At 35.2% G+C, this 22,495-nt stretch overlaps 1 protein-coding gene across 1 annotated transcript in view; it reads left to right on the plus strand.

The window, feature by feature from the left end:
• Window positions 1-22,495, plus strand: part of LOC150106228 (uncharacterized) — a 373,927-nt gene that overhangs the window by 303,195 nt on the left and 48,237 nt on the right. Inside the window, exon 11 of the mRNA XM_090392254.1 lies at window positions 19,774-19,908. Coding sequence (XP_090248380.1) covers window positions 19,774-19,908 — 135 coding nt within the window. The remainder of the gene's footprint in view (window positions 1-19,773; window positions 19,909-22,495) is intronic.

The following is a 22,495-nucleotide window of genomic DNA, read 5'->3' on the forward strand; positions in this document are numbered from 1 at the left end:
CATCCTGTTAGCAAGATTTCTTTTTAAGAGGCTCTGCAAAAGATAAACTTCTGTCTTTAGCCTATCTTGGGACTGGCTAAAGGCTAAAGATGGGTTTTCAAGATACTTCAGGTCACTGATAAGCAGAGCGCTGTGGTCTCACATCAGATGATGAAATTCATCTTTCACAAAAACAATCACAAATATTCATGCCTACAGTGGGCTTACAACCTGTTAGATTGAGATCTGATATGTCAACCAGTGCTCAAAAATGTGTTCAGAGCCTCCTTGTTTTTTCAGAAGAAAACTGGAACACTGGAATCCATCCATTCAAACCTCGAATAAGCAGGTCAGGGTCTTGCACAGTTTTTTTGTAATGTGGCTCCCAACCATGAAAGATTTCTTTTTTTTTTTCTGTGAACCTGTAGTGTATTTGTACCGAGGGTAGGTTAACGATTATTTTTTATTGATTTATATATATTTCTCATATTTTTATCCATTTTTTACTTGGTCTGGAAACCCTGCTCTAGACATGAAACATGGAAATTTTTTGAGCCATTTCAAGCCTTCAGTACGCAGGGCAGTGGCCTCACACCAGACAATGAAATTCATCCCCATCTAAAGACATCTTGGCATTTAGGCCAAGATGTCTTTAGATGGGGGATGAATTTCCCATTCATGTGGATTATCATGCATCATGTTGTTTCAGGAAATTGACAACATACATAAATAATAACTACAAATTTTAAATTATTACTTCCTATATTTTACTAAAGATGGACCAGCAGAGATATAGGCTGACCTCAAGTCCTATAATTATACCACCTATTGGCTTTGGTTGGGTATTCTTGGCCATTAGGCTAAATGTCTACAGATCCAAGTTTCCCATATGAGAAGCAGTTTGATACAGGTACATTTGTTTAGGTTGGGATAGTTGCAGCAGATTTGAGGAAAAGCCTCATCATTATCAAATTCCTGATGTGTACCCTCAAGGGGTGTACAGGATACCGATATCATAGCACTTCATGAAAAACTTACATCATTACTAACTTCTGATCTACAATTTTCCTCAAAATCAATCTGTTACCTGTCAGGACTCCAACATTATCAGATCTTATATTTCAATCATCTAAGGCACTTTTTACCGTATCAATCCACATATATCTTGGTCTTCCTCTGGGTCTTTTTCCTGCCAATCTGGCAAAGAAAACTTGTTTTGCTAATCTTTAACCTCCCATTCTGTTTAAGAGACCATAACCATACCATCTGAGATTAACTCTGCTAACACATTCCTGGATGCTAACAATGTCAGGTTCTTTCCTAATATCCTTGTTTTTAATATGATATTGCCATTAATGCCATTTGTTCATGCCCCTAATCTTTCTCAGGACTCTCATAGTCCTGACCCAGCTCTTGGATCCATAAGTTAAAATTGGTTTGAACAATGTCTTGTATACAGCTAATTTAGTGTTTTGACTAATTTCTCTCTTATTCCATATAAATTTATTCACTTGACTTCCTACTATACCAGCTTTGTTGATTCCATTGTCTATTTCCATATTTAATTTACCATCTTCACTAAAAATCATGCCTAAGTAGCTGAAATGATTTACTTGTTCTATAGCTTCTCCATTCACAATGCAGCTGATATTTTTAATGTTTGTGCATATTTTCATTGTCTTTGTCTTGTTATTGCTGACTTTCATACCATATCTATTACAACAGTTATTCACTTTAGTCAGGGAATCTTGCAGACTTGTAGCAGATTTATTTAGGAGTGTAACATCATTGGCATAAAGCAAAGAGCTGAGATTAACATCTCCAATTTTGATATCAGGTTTCATTCCACTTTCCTTTATAATGAGATCCATATAGATAATGAATAACAGTGGGAATAATGTACGTCCTTGTCTGACACCAGATTTAATATTTAACCATCTTCTTGTACTTCCTTAAATTCTAACTGCTGACTTACAACTCAAATAAATACTAAATATTGCTTGATATAATGCCTCATTGACATCATACCATTGTAGCATTTTGAATAGCTTCTCTTGGCACCTTCTCATATGCCTTTTTTGGATCTACAAGACTTAATTACAGATCCTTGTCATATTCCCATGATGTCTCAACTATTGGTCGTAAAGTGAAAATCTGATCCTAACAGTTTCTGTTTTGGCCTGAATCCAGCTTCTTCTTCACCAAGCTTCTCTTCCACAATCCGTCGCAACTGTTTCTCAAGTATACTTGCATAAATCTTACCAGGAACACTCAGTAGAAAAATACCTCTGTAATTCTCACATTCAGTTTTATTTCCCTTTTTATATATGGGTACTATGAGAGCTCTACTCCAATCATCTGGAATTCGTCCCTCTAGTCCAGGCCTTCTGAACTATGCAGTGCAGCCACTGTAAGACTTTTATACCTCCATACTTGAGCATTTCTGGTTGAATATCATCTACTCCAGCTGCCTTTCCACATTTCAGGCTTTTGATGGTTTTTTTCTACTTCCAAGAATGGATATGTATTCCTGATTGCATGCCTGTTGAGTGTGTTTTATCACTGTGCTGTTATTGATTGTTTCATTTAGCAATTTTTCGAAGTAATTGCTCCATACATCATGGACATCTTTTTCTCCAGTTTTCATTTCACTTCAATATATCTTTTTCTCCAGTTTTCATTTCACCTTTATCATCTCTAATTCATTTTACAGCACTCTTTCTTCCATTTCTAAGCTTTTTCAACTACCTCCAGAATATTTTGCCACTTTCTTGATATTTAATTTCCATGTTCTTGCCAAAGTCCTCCCATGACTTTTGTTTTTCTATCCTTGCACACAACCTCACCACACACCTCTCTGGCTGAATCAATCAGGGTTTTCTTCAAGGCTTGCCACTGAATCTCCATGATTTGGTTCCTGTTCTCAAACTCCTTCATTTTTTCTTCAATAATCTTTGTGTATTTTAGTCTGCAGTTCACATCTGAGAGCTGCTCAACTTTTATTCGCTTTTAAACTTTCTTACATGTTATTCTTTTCAATATGAAATTCTATTTTAACAAGACTAAATGGGGATCACTTCCAATTTCAAATCCTCTTTACACTCTACTGGGTTGCACCAGGGAGAAAAATATCACTCTCAACAATAACATAATGAATAAGACTTTTCTTATTTCTTGCCTCTTCTCTCCATGTGAATTTGTGCACAGTTTTATATTGGAAGATTGTGTTAGTTATAACCAGTCCATGACCTGTGCAGAAATCCACAGGTATTTGCAATTATTATTAGCTTTCCTCTTTTCTCCAAATTTTCCCAAAATATTTTTGTGTGTCTGACAATCATTTCCTACTCTGCTATTTAGATCCCTGACAAGGTTCAGCTTTTCATATTTCATTGTGTTAGTTGCTTTCTCTAAAGCGTCAAAAAATTCTCCAATTTTACTTTAGTAGAACCTTCTGTGGGACCATAAGCACAAATAAACCTCCAGTTCCCCATTCTGATATTTGCCCGCATCACTCTACTTGATATTGCCTGCCATTCAAAAAGATTATCCTGATATTTACTGTTGAATACTATGGGCAGAGCCGGTGGAAGCGGGCATGCAGTGCATGCGGGTGCTGCTGTGAAGGAGGCGCTGCCGCTGAGGCACGGTTTATAAGTTCATTTTTAAGAAACCAAATATTTATCATAAAAACAAAAAATTCTGAGAATGATCAATATTAAAATAAATAAGGCTGGATACACCGAATAACAATTTTAAAAAATTGTATATTGCCGCCTCTTTGATCAGCCGGCTGTTTACAATTTTGCAGTGAGAGCAGGCTAAATGCTTGCCTGCAGAATGTTGTGTCTACTGCAGTCTATCTAAAGTGAAATGATGAACGGAACGGTTTTTATATGCAGAAACAAATTTTCGTACAAAACATTTGTTGCTAGTTAACCAGTTATATGGTATGCATCTTAGTAGGCTACTGACAGTAACGCAGTGCGGACTATTGTTTCTTCTCTGTGTAGTGTTGTGTAATAATTTCTTGTGGGTATAAAATAGAAATGGAATCAGAAATTAAAAAAAAAAAGTTATCCGGTGCACAAAATCGTAAACGTCATGCTTTGAAAGAAGCAGATATTAAGAAATAAATTGGGGCTGTTAAAATATTCTGATGCAGATTGTAACCAACTCGATACATCAGAAATCAGAGTTGAAGAACAGTGCACATCATCCAGTTTGAATGAAAGTACTGTTGCAACTATTCAACAAGATAACAAGACGCATTTAAGTGATTTAAGTGAAAAACAGTTAGAAGATTTAGTCGTAGTTGACCATGAAACTAACACATTGTTAGTCTCTGTAAATTTAGAAGATCCAGGTGAATGGGGAAATATTGATGAAAAATTATGAGTTGTTTTAATTGAAATGGGGCCTGTTCAAAAGAAAAATATAATATATCCCAGAGATACAATGATCATAAATTTGCAACACGTATTATAATAGAAAAATGGAAAACGGGGAGCTTGTGCCAAGAACATGGCTCATTTATTCTGAAACTTTAAATTCTGTTTTCTGCTTTTGTTGCAAACTTTTCACACCTACTGAATCAAGTAGTCTTGTAGAAGGTTATAATGATTGGAGAAATGTAAGTACAACTTTGCATAGACATGAGACTAGTTTAACTGACATGAAAAATTTCTTAAAATGAAAGGAACTTGATAAAAATTTAAAAAACAAAACTACTATTGATTGCCAGACTCAAAGCATGTATGAAATGGAAAAGAAACATTGGACGAGTGTTTTAGAACGCTTGATTGAAATTATAAATCCCTTGGTAGGCAAAATTTAGCTTTTCGCGTATCATCTGATAAATTATATGAAAGGAATAACGTTTATATAGTGTACAATAGAGTACACTATTTGAGTAAAGACAGTCAAAATGAAATATTGGAAACTTTAAGTAACGCAATCAGGGATACAATTTTATTATCAATTCAAAAATCTAAATATTATTCCATAATTTTAGACTTCGCCCCTGATGCAAGTAAAACAGAACAAATGACCATTATTATTTGCTTTGTTTCCTGTTACAATGGAATTGTCAAGATCAGGTAAAACTTTATAGGTTTTGCAGATATATCAGATTCCACAGGACGTGGTTTATGCGCAACAATAATGGAAGAACTGGAAAAATGGAAAATTCCTGTTGAAGACATGCGAGGTCAAGGGTGTGACAATGGGGCAAATATGTAAGGGAAAAAATATGGGCTCCAAAATTTGCCTTTGAACAAAAATCCTCGAACTTTTTACGTGCCATGTGCTGCTCATACTCTAAATTTAATCATTAACGATGCAGCCAAAGTGAATGCAGATGCAATTAGTTTCTTTGCAATTATTCAAGAAATATCTTTTCTTGAATAATTTCTTTTCATTCTTTTACAAACGTTCGGCAATCCTCTAAAGTTTGTAAAAAATTTAAATCATTGAAACAGCCATCAGAAACGCGATGGGAAAGTAAAATTAATGCAATCCGCCCTCTATGATATCAGTTAGGAGAAATTTACGATGCACTTTTTGAAATTTTAAATAACGAAAATTTTAATAAAGAAACTCAGCATGAAGCACAAACATTATGTGCTAAAATAAAGGACTACAAATTTATTTGCTCTCTTATAACTTGGCATGATTTACTTAACAGAATAAACCCTGCGAGTAAAAATTTCGGAAAATACTTCAAGACAAAAATATGAACATTACACTTGCTTTAAAATCTATCGAAAACTTAAAAATATTCTTACAAGAGTATCGATCAGATACAAATTTTAAAGAAGTTCTAAAAACGGCTAAAGAACTGATTGAAGAGGTGGATGGAGAACAAGAATTTAAAACTGGTACGGAAGTTCAACGATGAAAGAAGACACGACAATTAGACTACGGGCGTCATGATGAAACACCACAATCGCCAGAAGATAAATTTAGAGTGAATGTGTTTTATACACTTCTAGTTGCAATGTGTTCGTTAATAGAACGTTTTGAACAACTAAAAACATGTTATGATAATTTCAATTTCTTGTATTCATTACTACAAATTAATAACGAAGATTTACAAAAAAAATGTGACGATTTAGAGATTCTCTTGAAGGACAGCGACAATAAAGACGTAAATGCAATAGAACTATATGATGAGTTATGTGCTTTCCGGGATATTTTTCGGAAAGATAATTTAAATATTCAAAACCTTTTCGATATTCTTAATTTTATTGTGTCCAATAATTTATCTTTCCCTAAGTTTTCAATTGCTTTAAGAATACTATTAACCTTACGTGTTAGTGTAGCGAGCGGTGAATGTTCCTTTTCCAAGTTGAAATTGATTAAAACCTACTTGAGAACAAGTATGTCACAAAAAAGGCTTGTTAGTTAGGCGTTAATAGCTATTGAAAATGATATATGTGCGCAATTAGATGTGAAGACCATTATTTCTAATTTTGTGAATATGAAATTAAAATCCCTAAAATTTCAAGTATATTTATGTAATTTAATTTATTTTCTGTTATTCTGTAAAGATGTTATTTTTTGAATACTTATATTAAATGTTCTAATTATTTCTGAATTCTTTTCTTATTTTTTCATCTATCTTGAGTTTCTTTTATTTTCCTAAAAGATAGTTCCACTTATAAAAATTATTAAAAAATTTTACAAGTTACTAAGAATTTAGTAACTTTCTATCTAAGATTTTATTTAGTAAATTTCTATCTAAGCACCCCTGTAACACCCGGATCGTTACAGGGGCGCTTAGGTAGAAATTGCATGCGGGCAGCAAAGACACTAGCGCCGGTTCTGACTATGGGTACTCTTTCTTTTCCTTGATTGTCATTTCTTGAATATAACATTTTTGTATTTATTGCTCGGAAAGATCTCACCATTTTTTTTTTTTTTTTTTTTTCGTTTCAATCACCCCTATTATGTTGAGCTGGTACTTATCTAGTTCCTCAGCTAGCTCCATTTCTTTGCCATTCAGGCTTCTTATGTTGATAGTACCAATCTTGAACTCTTGTGATATTGAGTTGGGGTGTGTTTTAGGATTTGTTCCAGTAGCTGACTTTTTGCTGTTCATTTTTCCCTGGTGAAAACAATGAGGGCTTTGTTTAACCAGACAGTGTCCCAGCTGGCATGAAATTCTGTGATGTACCATCATTATAGTTGGCTAAATCCCAAATTGACAGCCCATCCTCGTTTGTTCAGTATCCAGGTAGATACCTAACAGGGTGCACCATGAGAAGTTGAGGATTGGATATTAGGTCAGAAGCCCTGGTCGGTTCTCCACATTCCTTTAAAGGCTGTGTGGAGTTCTCCAATGAGTTAAAAAGCTTTGACCCTTAAGTGCCCCTTTAAATTTAAATATGCTTCAGTGGAGTAAGGTGATTTTTTTTTTTTCCTCTCCTCCCAGTGGATCCTGTGCTGGGTATTCACGGCCTGTCTACTAATCTGATGAGCCATAGTGGTGGAACCAGATGAAATCTCCTGGTGTTCTGACATTCAGATGATAGGTGTTCTTCCCATGGCCATAGTATGAATGATTGCAGGTGCAGGTACCTGCTACACTCAGGTAAATCCAGTGGTTGTAGATGGTCTTTGGGGAATCAGATAAGGGTTGCTAACTTTCTTTCAGGTTTATAAGTGGTGACAAGATAGTGCTCAAGATGTCACAAGATAGCACAATCTTGTGACCATGCATGTTGATTCATAAAATATGTATGACTGATTACTGACCATCTTGACTTAAGATTTGTAACCTGATACTTAGGTGCAGTATTTAAGGGAGGTAAGTCATTAAGCTTCATGATTACTTGTTTTAACTATTACCATAATTATGCATATCACATTTTCAGTTAAGCTAAAAGAGATAAAAACAGTTCTAATGGATTTTATGGTATGTTGTCAAAAGTATTTGAACACTCAGCAGAAGCATGCGTATTCCATGTATAGCATGTATCTGGAGGTGACATTCTAGAAGGATGTTTAAGTATTATTTTTCAGCAAATTACATTTATTATTGTTATCATCATCATCATCATCAGATCTCCATGGAGTCAAGTAAGTTATCGTGGGAGGTCCTACTATTACACACAGTTTATCATACCATACCTTAAATATATTCCCTGTCTCTGCATTCACAACACCTTTATCTCCTTTTGATTTAGATTTGTTTGTAATCAAAAGCTTTAATTTCAAAAATAGTGCATCGTTCAAAAAATATTGATGCATCTATTGTATCAATAAACTGTTCTACCTATTTCCACACAATATAACTTTGATATTGTATGAAGAAAAATCATAAGATTCTAAAATTAATTCCCCATAATACTTCCTATATTCCTTTAACACTTCCTTATATTTTTGCAACATTACATTGCAATTATCAGAGATCACAAAACAATATGTGCATGCAGGCACTAACACTAGATAAATGAAGCTGAAGAACAGCAACCAAAGTCACGCACATCCAAAAATTAACAAAAAATCCTAAAGAAAAACCTTACAACTACTAACAGGCCACATAAAATTTTCATCACCTATCTACTCTAGCAAAGACTAGCCACATTCCCTAGGCCTACAAGGTGTCAACTAGGTCCCGTGCAGTTGCAAACTGTCCTACTACAGCCAAACAGGAAGGACATCCAATATCAGAATTTTTGAAATGTGGACTGTCCATTTCCACCATTACAGCTACTCTGGACTTGCTGATCATGCTTTGAACACTCACCACATGATGGAAGAATCTGCCTCAGCCCTGAGAAACTTTTCAAATCTCAGCCAATTTGGTTGCATGAAACTGCACCAAATTTGGGAAGCATTCATCCTCAGATCTTCAGCCCAACAACCAAGACTGTCCAATTTAGCTCACTAGGGGCACCATTTAGGACTCTAGGCTTGACTTCAGTTGCCTTTCTTCAGCCTCATTTACCTAGTGTTTACCCAATGATATGTGCCTGTGTGTACATATCATTGTTTTGTGATCCATAATGATGGCAGTATAATGTTGTTGAAATAAAAGAAGTATTAATTAAAGTTATAATTAATAATTATTATACATTGTGATTTTCTGAAAAATGATGGTTATGAATAGCCCACGTACAAGTCTTTCAACCAGAAGGAGGATGTACAGGGTGTTCGGGATAAATTTGTCATATTTATAATTAATTATATTTTTCCGTAAGTTACATGTATTAACACACACTTCTCTTCATTTAAAAGTTTGGACCCTTCTTCATTCATATACAAGATGTCAGAAAGGATGGATAGCTGGAACCCACCTGAATCATGGAAGAGAATAACTTGTATCATGATGATTCGTGCCCGCCATCAAAATAAGGATATTACGACTGCTGCCCAATGCTCCCTGAATACAGTAAAAACAATCAGGCATGAACTAGAGGCTTGCAATGGTGACTACGAGGATGTAGCAAGAAGAAAGATCCCTAGCAGACGATCTGATTGCGTTCGTACAGCAGAATTCCTCGCAAATCTGCAGGAACAGGTGTTGAAGAACCCTGGCATTGGAATTCGGGCTTTGTTCGTGGAGTTGCTAACTGTAGTCAAGCCCTGGATAACAAGGGTAGCCAATGGTAGGCCGTATGTATGGCAGCAGGATTCGGCCCCTTGCCACACCTCTGGGAAAAGTCAAAAATGGTTGTCTGAAAATTTCTACGACTTCACCAGTCCAAATGTTTGGCCTCCAAACTCCCCAGACCTTAACCCCATGGATTATTTTGTATGGGGCGCAGTTGAAAAAGACACCAATCGCACTTCCAGTAATACAAAAGCCCAGTTAATGGATAAAATTAAAACAGTTTTTGCGGCCCTTCCCAGGGAGACTGTAGCATCAGCTTGTTCGAGGTTCCGAAGCAGAATTGAAGCTGTGATCGATGCTAATGGTGGTTATTTTGAGTAAATCTTGTTGATAGTATTGTAATTAACTCTGCCTGTAATGTTTTTTTGTCAATTCATTAAATTTAATAGATACAAAGAAGATTTTCTTTTTCCTTACGAAACTGTCAAATTTATCCCGAACACCCTGTATAAGAGAGACATAAGTTAACTAAAATTACAAAGTTTAACTGTTATTGACTGTTTACTAATGCTTAAATTTGAAATATAATAACAGTTTTTTAACTTACAAAAACTGTATTCTGGACATCTGGTAACCTGGAACAAGAAATCTTTTCACCAGATTGGAGAACCTTGATTTGTTACCAGTTTGACAAATGCTATGGATAGGACTCCATGGTTTCAGCTGTAAAGTGTTGGTGTTGGAAGTTTGTTTGTTGATAAGGCGTGTTTTTCATATTATGGAATTGTTCCACTGGTTTTTACCAATACTGCCATGATGGAGGTGTACCTTCGTATACTGGATGTTGCTGCACTCATGGAATTGTGTAGTGACATATCACCCCCCCCACATATATATACACAGTCGAACCCCGACTTTCGCAAATCCGGAGTTACGCGGTTTCATATATGTACGTATTCCCGTCCTGCTTCACGCCTCACCACTAGTCGTATCTTTTCAGCGCCGGCTGCATTCGCCAGTGTCGCACATGCTGTGAACAAGCACTGACGTGTTTCGCGCGGTCTCCATTCATACACGATTTTTATAGTCTACAAACCTTGCGATTGTTTAATGTTATGTTCTTAAATTTTATCACATAAAAAATAATAATGTTGTCCAAAGGAAGCAAGCCCGATTCTTCTACAGCTAGCAAGAAAAGAAAAACATTGACTTTGGAAACAAAATTCAATATTATTAAGGATTTTGAAGGCGGAATGAAAATTAAGAGCTAGCAAAGAAGTTTGATCTACAGGAATCCACAGTAAGAACAATCATAAAAGAAAGGTTTACAGATTTTGGAGGACATAGATTCTAACGAGGAACGAATTGTAGCCATAAGGTAAGGAATAAAAAAATCATTAGCTTGCTATGAAGAAATTTTGCGTGACAAGAAAAAGACATTATGGCATCAGACGAATTTATTACATTTTATGAAACCATTGACATGGAAATAACTTTCTTTTTTTTTATGTACGAAAAACTACAATTATGATTATATTTCTTAAAAAATATAGGTGTTTTTGTAAACCTTTGGTCCCAATTAACTAATATTTTGTATGTTTGTATGCAAAATGATATCCGAGTTATGCGAATTCGACTTACGTGCTTTTTGTTGGTCCCACCACCACCACATAACTTTAGGGTATGACTGTATATATAAACCAGAATTTACAAAGAAACGAAAGTCGGCAACTCAGAGGCAAACAAAGATTCAATAATACAAATATTATGGGAGAAAAAAAAGTGTGGTTGGAAAACAAGAACTGAACTTTGTCGAGTATTTTTCCAATGTAGAATGAGTCACATGGAATGAAGGAAGAATATAACAAGCTGGTTTGATATGTTTGGGGTTGAATTGTGTATGAATGTTGACCAGTAGGCTGCTTATCTTTTTACAAGATGAAAGGAAAGTGAAGGAATAGTAGTAGTGGCCAGTTTAGTTGGAGAAAGCACGTGCAAACACACACAAAAAGGCACAAAGTGCCTTTTGTATGCCTCCCAAATTTGGGGCAGTCGACTGCCCCAAATTTGGGAGGCATACATCAGCAGATCTTCAGCCCAACGGCCAAGAATGCCTACTTAGCCCATCAGAGGGCACCATCAGGACTTCTAGGAGAAAGATAGCTTCATATCTTCATTTCCAGTTACTGTATTGTTAGGGCCTGTGTGCTCCTGCCTTTCTGTAAGTTCCTTTAGAAAATGGCAATGAGACATTGCCGAAATATCGGAAATATCTATTAAAGTATTATTTAATTTATATTTGTATCTACGTTGTTTCAATTCCCTAAGCTATTTAGAAAAGCAGATAGTATAGAAAGTGATGGATTTAGTAATTTCAGGAGGAAGTGGACAGGGGGAGGGGTACTGCTAATGATAGCAGATGAGTCACAGGCAATCAGATTAGGATTCATTTGGGCAGATGGCAGTTCTTTTGAATCAGTTTGGTGTAAGATTGAGACCAATAAGGACAAAGTATAAAATTGGGTGCTACTATAGGCAAGCAGGTGCCATGATTAATGTGGAAGATGTGCATCAGCAGATTAGTACCATGAGTGCAAGTCGAGTAATTATTATGGGGGACTTCAACTTTGGAGACTAAGATTAGAGAAAAGATCACATGGCAGAATGGACTTGAACACTTACTGAAAGATAATTACTTGAGACCGAATGTGACTAAGTGGACTCGGGCTATGAAAGTGTTGGATCTTATTAAAGGGTCAGAAGACCTGTCCATAACTATGGTGGCTACATTGCTTCCATTTGGGGAAAGTGATCATGTGGTCTTGATTCAAGAGGTAGCAAAATGTGAAAATTCTAGTTAAGAAGGGGTATATGTAGAACTATAAGGCAGGTGATTATGATACACTTAGGAGGCAGCTTGAAGTAGCACCATGTCATAAAGATCTGCAAGGGAAGGTTGTTCACAGTACATCAGGGATAGTCAAGGGAAATCTGGCATAAGTAGTATCACATTGTATACTGAAGGTCAGGAGGGTAAATTGAGTAGGAGTTAGATGGATTAGTAGTATCATTAAGCATGAGCAGGGAAAAAAAGAATATTGTGAGGGTATATAAGGAGAAAGATGACCAGCTAACTCATGAACAGTACAAGAACCAGGCAAGAAAGACAAAGATGACCTCCATGGTAAGGAAGGCAAAATCAGATTATGAGAAGAAATAAGCTGAAGATGAGAAAGGAAATCCTAAAGAGTTTTTTTTTTTATGTGGCGAGTAGGAGGAGGAATAACTATGGAAGGATAACTTTAATGAGTGCATATGGTAGAGAGATGACCGAGTCAGATGAAATTGTTGATCTACTGAGTGACCATTTTGCAAGGGTAGATTATCCAAGTGAAAATACTGTTATGGCAGAAGTGATGGGTACAGATGAGAGAACAGAAGTCGATGGATTAGAGCTACTTGGGTTTTTGCAAAATCTGAATGCAAATACAGCTGTGGGATTAGAAGGGGTATCAGCTTGCATTTTAAGAGAATGTGGGGAACTGGCAATGCCTTTGACTAGGCTGTTTAATATGTCTCAGCTCTGGCCAAGTCCCAAGAGAGTGAAGGAGGGCAAAATAATTCCTTTGCTTAAAGGATGTCGAAGTTTGTGGTGGGAAATTATTCACTAATCAGTATTTCAGGAGTGGTGGTAAAAATAGTGGAAAAGTTGGTCAAAAAGAGAATTTAGGAATGGATGGATAAGAATATGATACTCTGTGTCATGGAGCATGGCTTTGTGAAGGGTAGATCATGCCTTAGTAATATATTAACTTTTTATAATAGGGTGACAGCTGAGTTGGATAAAGGGAATGGCTACACAATGATACTGCTGGAGTTTGCAAAGGCATTTGATAAGATACCATATGGAACTGTATTATGCAAACTGCAGCAAATGGGGATGGATATGAAACTGGTGACATGGATAAAAGGACAGCTCATGGACAGATACAAAATAGTAGTATATGGGGAGAGGGGGGGGGGGGAAGACTTCAGGAGAAGGTAGGATACTCGGTGTGTCTTAGGGCTCTGTGCTTGGACCTCTGCTGTTTAGTTATAGGAAATGATAAATGATATAGGAAATAATTTGAAGGAAGATATTCAGTTGTTTGCTGATGATGCAAAGTTGGGTAGGGTAATAGTTAATCAATGTGATGTAGATAGCTTGCAGGATGATTTGAATAGTCTGATGGCAATGATCAAAACATGATGGATGACAGTTTAATGTGGAAAAGTCTGAAGTTATGCATTTTTGGATACAAAGATTACAAGCTATATATTACATTGAGAGAACAGGAAGCCAAGGATTAGGAAGGAGGAGTAAATATAGTTGAAGTTTAGAGGACACATCGCTATGGGCTAGGATAGTTCATAGGATTATTTGGTTTTTGAAGAACAGACTTACAAACAGAGATATGGTAGTTTATCATTCCTCTTTATAACACCATAATATGATCACATCTGGATTATTGTGCTCATGTATGGTCGCCTGAGTTTTTTGGGAATTAGGAAGTGGTGGAGAGGATTCAAAGGTGAGTGACCAAGATGGTGAGTGGTCTGTGGCATGCTCTCTATGAGGATAGATTGATGGTTTTTGTGGATTGCAAAAGTTGGTCAGTTGGCAAAAAAGGGAGGGATATGATTGAAACATTTAAGTTACTTAAGGGATTTTATAGGATTAATGTCCGCGTGGTTAGCCTAGTGGCTTTGCGCTTCGCAACTATATGCCTGGGGAAGGAGTGTCCTAGGTTCGATTCCCGTTGCTGACGTGAGGAGCTTAAGGATCTTCCTCAGCCATAGCCAAGTTAGCTGGTCTTGGGTGTGGATAGCAGGGTCTTCCCCCCCCCCCCCCCCCAGTTTATCTGGGGTTTTTCATCCCGCAAGTAGGAAAATCGGCCCTGTCAACACACAGATCTACAGCCATAAATATTTAACCCCCATGAGGGGGCTCAACTCGCCCTAATAGAGACGGTGGAGAAAAAGGGAGGGAGCTCCATATGAATAAATAAATAAATAAATAGGATTAATGCAGGGTATATGTTTCAACGGTTGGCTAGAGGGAGCAGAATAAGAAGTGGTTCTCTGGAAGTTGGAGAAGAGTGGTGAGGAAGGACATGGGACTAGGTTTTTCACTTCGAGAGTGGTGAATGGAATGGGTTGCTGAGTAAGTGAGTGAGTTGTAAGTGCTTTGTTTGTTAATGGTTTCAAAGAGAGGTACGATAGATATTTTGTTGATCATTTGTGTCTCTCATGATGCGTCTTTGGACTCCATAGAGATGTTCTTCTTCTCTTCCATCTAAGATGGGTTGAGTCTTCTCTTGAGCAGGATCTTCCAGTCTTCTCTATTCCTCACTGTTCGAAAAAGTTCCGTATATGTTCTTCATCCCGAGATGTTCTTTATTAATTTCAGCCAGGTAATTCGTGGTCTTCTGGGTCTTCTTTTTTTTCAGTTGGAAAAGTATTGATTAGGACGTTAGGAAGTCTGTCTGCATCCATGCGTATAGTGTGTCCAAACCATCTCAGTTGTTGTTTTCTAATTTTTTCTATTATTGTCTGTTTATACAATAGTTCTTGTCTGACTGTGATGTTTGTTTTCTTTTCTATCCAACTTGTTCTATTTATTTTTATTAAGCATTTCATTTCAGATGCCAGCAGTTTTTTCTCCTCTCTTTTTTTTTTAACTGTCCACGCTTCTGCTCCATAGATGACTGTTGGTATAATTATTGCTTCATATGATTTGATTTTGGCTTGCTTAGATATCTTGTTTGTTTTCCAGAATTTCTGTAATTTTCCCATGGTGGTCCATCCTATCGATATTCTGTGTTTGATTGTTTTGAGTTCATCTATTGTTTCTGTTAGTTTTGATCCAAGGTATATGAAGTTGTCTACTTGTTCTATTTGTTCTCTGTTTAGGGTGGCTGAGATGGTAGTTCCATTCCTCCCTATTTTCATCACTTTTGTCTTTTGTATATTTATTGTCATGTCATATGTTTTACAGGTTTCATTTAGCTTATTGATCAACTTGTAATTCATTTGGGGTTCTTGCAAGAAGGATGAGATCATCTGCATATTTGATATTATTTATGTTTAAACCATTGACATTGATTCCAGGCTCATTGTCTATTATCTTCTTTACAACTTTTTCTAGATATATGTTGAATAGGCATGGGGATAATAGGCATCCTTGCATTACTCCTTTTTTGGATCTCTATGGGTTCTGTTGTGAGTTTGTCCTTTTTAATTATTGCATTTGTCTTAGAGTAATATTTTATCAGAAACTGTATTATATATTTGTCTATTGCTTTTTCTAGTAGAATTTTAAGGATTTCTCTGTGTTATCGAAAGCTTGTTTAAAGTCCACAAAACAACAATATAGTTCTTTATGGTTTTCCCAGTTGAGCTATGCTAGTTGGTGCAATGTGAAAATTTGGTCTATTGTTGAATAGTTTACTCGGAAACCAGCTTGTTCTATGCCTATCATTTCTTCATAGGTGTTTTTTAATCTATTTTGTATAATTCTTATGAATATTTTATAGGTGTGAGGGAGTAAATTGATTGGTCTGTAATTTCTGCAGTCTCTTTTTTCTCCTTTCTTGTATATTGGGATGATCTTTCCAGTTCTCCGGTCATCTGGGATCTCTCCTGTTTGTAGTAGTTTATTGAATAGGGTTGTTAAATATTCTATTGATATGCTGGCTCCATATGACCATGGTTCAGTAGGGATAGTATCAATGCCTGGTGCTTTATTGTTTTTCATCTGTTTTAGTGCATATCTAACTTCTTGTAAAATTTTTGGTTGATCATTATTTTCTTCTATTGTTGGCATTGTAGTTTTGTTTCCTTGGTGGAAGATAGCCTTAAAATGGTTTGACCAGATTTTTTATATATATTCAATATTCCCGGTTTATTATTGTTACTGCTTTTGCTGAGAATTTCTTTGTAATTTCTCTTACAGTATCATGGAAGACTTTTAGGTTGTTTTGTTGGTATGCTTCTTGGCATTTCTTAGCTTTTTCTTCTAACCATTTTTCTTTGGCTTTTTTGCATAGGTTATCAACTTTATTTTTTAGTGCTCTGTATTTTTCTCTATTCTCTTCATTGTTTTGTTGGTTTACAAGTATCTTGGCCTCTCTTTTCTCTTCTATGGTAGCTATGATTTCTTCGGTTATCCACTGTTCGTTTATTTTGGGTTTGGAACCTAGAGTGTCTTTTGCAATTGATAACACTGTTTCTTTTCCTTCTTCCCAGTATTTTCCACTGTTCTGTAAGATGGAGGGTTTTAATTTCAAGCACATCTGTTCTAAAAATCGACTTCTGCTTGAGCTATCTTTTAGTTGTGATAGGTTAATGTTTTCTTCTTTTCTGATATTGTTTTTCCTGTTCAATTTTATCTTCACATTGGCAGTTAATATTTTGTGGTCAGTATCGAAATCAAAACTTCTTAATGTTCGTTCATTATTTATTGATCTTTTCCATTTGTTTGTTTATGATGATATATAGTATATACAGTTCTTTATATTACCATCTGGGGATGTCCATGTATATTTATTATTAGGGCATTGTTCATAAGGTGTTCATGCAATAATAATAATATTTTTATTTTATTAAAGGGATAATAAATCTTTCATTACTTCAAAGCCAAATAAGAAACGCAAAGATCAAAATCTAAGCGTTTCATGCCGAAGAACTTCTTGTGAGTCCAAGCGTAAGTCAATACCTAGTAAGTACAACACTAGGGCAAGTCGGAGCAAAGGTGGAGCAAGTTCTTTGAAATAATGAAGAATTTATTAGCCCCTTAACTTAATTTACGTCGGTGGAAAAAAAATAGCCTCTTGGCTCTTTATTTTAGTAATTTTTATTTTATTTTAATTTATTACGGTAATTTATTACACTATTAGTCTAGTTTGTATACTACTTCTATATACTTAGAGGTTCACGTTACCTAGGTAGGTCTGATATTGCCTCTTCCGTATTTAATGATATTGAAATAGATGACTTTTTTCGCTAATATTGTTTCAATCACATTTCATGTCATAATCCAATAATCAACCATAGCCAAAAATAGTAGATTAAAGTTCTCTGGAGCACCCGATAGAGGTGCTCTGGAGAATAAAAAGCTTGCTTATGTATTCTTTCATAGCGAATACTTTCATTATTACTTAAATCGTAAAAGAATAACTATATCAGTCATATACTAACAGTTGTGCATATTGTGCTTTATTTCTTTCGATGATGTAACCAAAAAAGGATGTGTTTAATGTAACTAATACAATGTAATTTAATGTAATTAATTAAATTAACGAATTAATTAGAATACAATTAGAATTCATTTTTTCAAATTATTCACATATATACTATCTTTGTATTAGGAAATTTATTTCAGAAATGCCTTAAAATTTTTATCAGTATGTTTTATGAATATTCAATTTTCAAACACATTTTCCAAGAGTGCATTGTTTGCAAATTGGGCTTTGCCTATCATTAATTATTACTTTCAGACAGGTAATATTACATTGCGAGAGAGAGAGAGGAATGTTTTTCTTTTCATATTTGATTCTAATGGTCTGTGTATTTGTTTTAATGTTCTTACATCTTTTTTTCTTTGGCCAATTGTTTGTTAATTGAAAGTGCTATAAGTTGTTAATGGATAGTAAAATATGTTGATTTAAATGAAAATAATATGCTGAAAGAAAAAAAAAAGTCCTGTCACCATAAATACAACTCTATCTTTGAAACCCACGCATTTTGCCATAAGATGGACTCAAATACAGAACTGTTGAGTAGTAGATAAGCAAATGTTTCATTCTTGATTATGTATTCTATTACATGCCATATGGTAATTGCAGGTAGAACCTATTGTTTTCATTACAGAAATATGGACGATGACACAATCTTTGTGATGCCTTTTTCCTTAAAAAAAAAAGCATCACAAAAATATGTATTATTTTTGTGAAAAATTACATATTTTTCATAAAATATGTAATTTTATGAAAAATATCCCATAAATTATATTTGCTGTATCTCTGCTTAGTGCTTAAATTACCACTTGTATGGTATTCATTAGTTTTAAATTATCAAGTCACACAGATTCTTCAGGAGGATATCAGTTTTAGCTTAAGTTTTGTGCACGAATTTTGCACCTTTGAGAACCGACCATTAAAAAAAATTGGGTTATCCATTTTTTGTGTGTTTATGTATGTATTTATTTCATCATATATATTTATAAGTGTGTTTATATGCCGGCCTGGCTGGTGGCATGTGCGAAGTGTGCAATATACACAGGCGCTGCAGAAGCAAAGGCACCTAAAAGATGTCAAAAAATATGAGATAAGAGGTTAAACAAACAACGAATGTTACAGAATGGTACATATAATTATGAATATACGTCGTCTTCCATTCGGGCCCCTTCAGATCTTCCCGGAAACGAACAAATAAATTCTGAAATTGTATCCTGGACCTGATTATATCACTGTAATATTTGATTAAAATTTACGAAAATATACCTAAAATAGTTCCTTATTTTTTGATGTATCATAAATCAACTTATGATTAATTGTTGAGTTCCATGTAAAAAAAAATTGTATAAGCAGGACTAATCCATAGGTAACATTATACTGTAAAGCGGTTTTCACTTGTTTTTCATTTCCTGTTCGTTTTATTCACACTTTATTCAAAAAAAACTTTTTTTGGAAAGGCGCCAAACATTAATTGCACACACAAGAAAAATATTAGGTGCCGGTGCTGTTTATATGCATATACCAACATTCAGAAAAGAGGCTCTGAGTCAGGACTATGATTTTTAGTTGATTCAGAAACTTTCATAGCTTATTTAAATGTTGTTATTCCAAATTAATTTTATTTTTGATGGAAAACAGTTAGCAGCATTGTTCTAATCTGTGATTTGAATAGTTCTGTGATATACGCCATTTATACATATGCAACTATCTAATAAACAGGAAAATTAAAAATTCTGCTAATTTTAAGTTTCTCATCTATCAAAATATATATATATATATATATTTTATTTTATTTTATTTATTTATTTTTTTTTTTTCAATATATATACACACACACATCAGTGATTTTCACCAGTTAGCAATAAGCAAGTGAAATTGCCCTGAATGATTCTCTACAAATAGTATCTCTTGCTTGAACCTCTATCTTTCTTTAAATTGGATATTTTACTTTATACGTAGGTGATGGTATGGAAAACAAACTTTGATCAGCTTGATTATAGTGGTTTAATCGATCATCAGAAGTCTTGCATTCCTGATATATCATCATCAATTACTGAGCAACACACAGGTCACAAATTGGGAAGATCAACAGAGGTGAGAAATTTATCATACTTATACTAATAAGTCAGTTCCATAAATCGGTACCCCTGAGGCATTCATGAGGTATAGAGCACTATTTAAGATTCCCTTTCTTTTAGAAGTTCGGCATGTTTAAAATGAACATATCTGCAATTCTTTGCTAAAATCAATGCTAAAAGATTATTTTTGTGGGCATACTGAAAAATTATGATTTTGTGAGTTAGCGTCCTATGTATCTAGAATACAGAAATATACAAATAGGTTTAATATTTAAAAATCATTTATTTCATGAATATTGCTAATGAAATTATTATTGTTATCAACATTTGACTTCCATGAAGTTAGAGACCCATCATGGGAGGTACTCACTATTGCATACAATTCAATATGTCCACATCCACAATACTCAGGCAATGCATTCCACTCACCAACCATCCTCCATGCAAAGAACCTGCTTCTCACTCCTTTGCTCACACTCTCCTTATACAGTTTCCAGCAATGGCCTCTTGTTCTACTCCCCTCTCCCATTCTATGAAAAATCTCTTCCATGTCTACCTGATAACAACCCCTGACCAGCTTATATGTCTCAATTATATCCTTACCCCCTCTTCCTCCTATTCACGAGGCTCTGCAACTTACATTCTCTCAATCTGTCCTCGTACTCCACATTCCAAAGCCCACTGACTACATTTGTGAATCTTCTCTTGTACCCCTTCCAACATATTCTCATCACCATGAAAACCTGGCGACCAAAACTGTGCACAATAATCCATGAGGCCTGATCAAGGCCTTATATAATGGAATCATAACCTCTCTATTCCTGCATGTCGGGTTCTCCGCATCATTGCCATTATTCGATGTGATATCTTCACAACTGTGCAATGTGGCACCTGAATTTCAGGTCTTTGTCCACCATCACCCCTAGATCTCTCATCTCCTCTACTTCTGTCAAGTTTCCCCACCAAGTGTATACTTGGCATCCCATTGTTGCTTACCAAATCTCAAAACCTTACACTTGGCAACGTTGAACTGACAGTTCCACTTACCTGCCCATTTATGCAATCTATTCGAGTCCTCTTGTAAGGCATTAACATCAGCCTGACGGTGCATTGCTGTTCCCAGTTTTGCATCATCTGCAAACAGCTGGATATCACTAGTTAAACCTGACTCAATATCATTAACATACAAATTGAACAACAATGGCCCCAAAACTGACCCCTGCGGCACATCACTGGTGACCTTTCTCTTTCGAGATACTGCACCTCCATATACAACTTTCTGATACCAATCTGACAGCCAGTCACTGATCTAACACAGAAGTCTGTTATCCAATCCCATCTGTTTCAATTTATTTAAGAGCTTGTTATGTGGCAGTCTATCAAAAGCCTTTGCAAAATCCAAGTACACCATTGTATATGTATCTCCTCTGTCCAAGGTATTTGTTACCTTGTTACAGTACAGTTACCTTGTTATAATCACCATCCTTATAATTCCACATATACCCTTCCTCGCAAAAAAAAAAAAAAAAAAAAAAATATTTCATGAAAGCTGAATACTGTATTAAAGAACAGTGTTTTCTCAATATCTATCTTCCAGATAACCAAAACCTTGAATGGGTTACTCTAAACTGATACAGCACAATGTAATAAGTATTTCTTCATTTAATTGCCCCTGCAAATTCATTTCCTCACTGTGGTCAGGTAATTAAAGGATTGCTAAAATATGATTTGTAAGCAACAGAAACGCAAACAATCTGCCATCTTATGTGTTTCCAAGGAATACAATCTGCAGATGTTCAAGAAATATGTGAACAAGTTCCTTCTTGCCCCTTCATGGTATTAGTATACTATAGGCCAACCTTTCTTAGATGATTTCTTCATAAAAATTTAGTCAGGGAAACTTGAAGACTAGTACTGGATTTATTTTGAAGAATAACATCATCTTTCCCAGGAGTCGATATTGGTAGTGACCACAACATGGTCATTGCTAACTTGAATCTAATATGAACACAAATAAAAGGTAACCAAAAACAAAGAAAAAGATAGTGTTGAGAAGTTGGAATCACCTCACATCAGACAATATGAATACCACATTCCTAATTCCTTGAATACCTTCCTTGAAGAATTCAGAAGTATTGAAAATGAATACAAACTATTTTCTAAATCAGTTTTAGAAGCGGCTGACATCATAATAGGATAATCGAGCCCAGGATTACAGAAGACCTTTTACAACTAGGTGATCAAAGGAGAACCTTAAAATCCAGTTTGAACAAGAAGAATGATAGCAGGGAAAAATATAAAGAACTGTACAAAATAATAAGAAATCATCATCATGCATGTCAAGGATTTAGGCCTAGAGTGGCCTGTTCCAGCCTTAAAAGTCATCGTTGAATCTCTTAAGAAGAACATTCCTGGGTTTCTTTTTTCTAATGGTTTGTAATTTAAGGATTGTTTTCTTAATCTTTCGGATTTCATTCTTTCAACGTGTTCCATCCATTTATGTTTATATTTTTTAATTTTTTTCTGTTACTGATTCCTGGTTTAATTCTTTCATAATTGCTTCATTTCTTTTGTGATCAAATAGAGTATGCTTTGCAGTTTTT

This window comes from Typopeltis vanoorti, chromosome 5, assembly GCF_054136105.1.
Source record: "Typopeltis vanoorti isolate ZY-2024b chromosome 5, IOZ_Tvanoo_1.0, whole genome shotgun sequence".
NCBI lineage: Eukaryota > Metazoa > Arthropoda > Arachnida > Uropygi > Thelyphonidae > Typopeltis > Typopeltis vanoorti.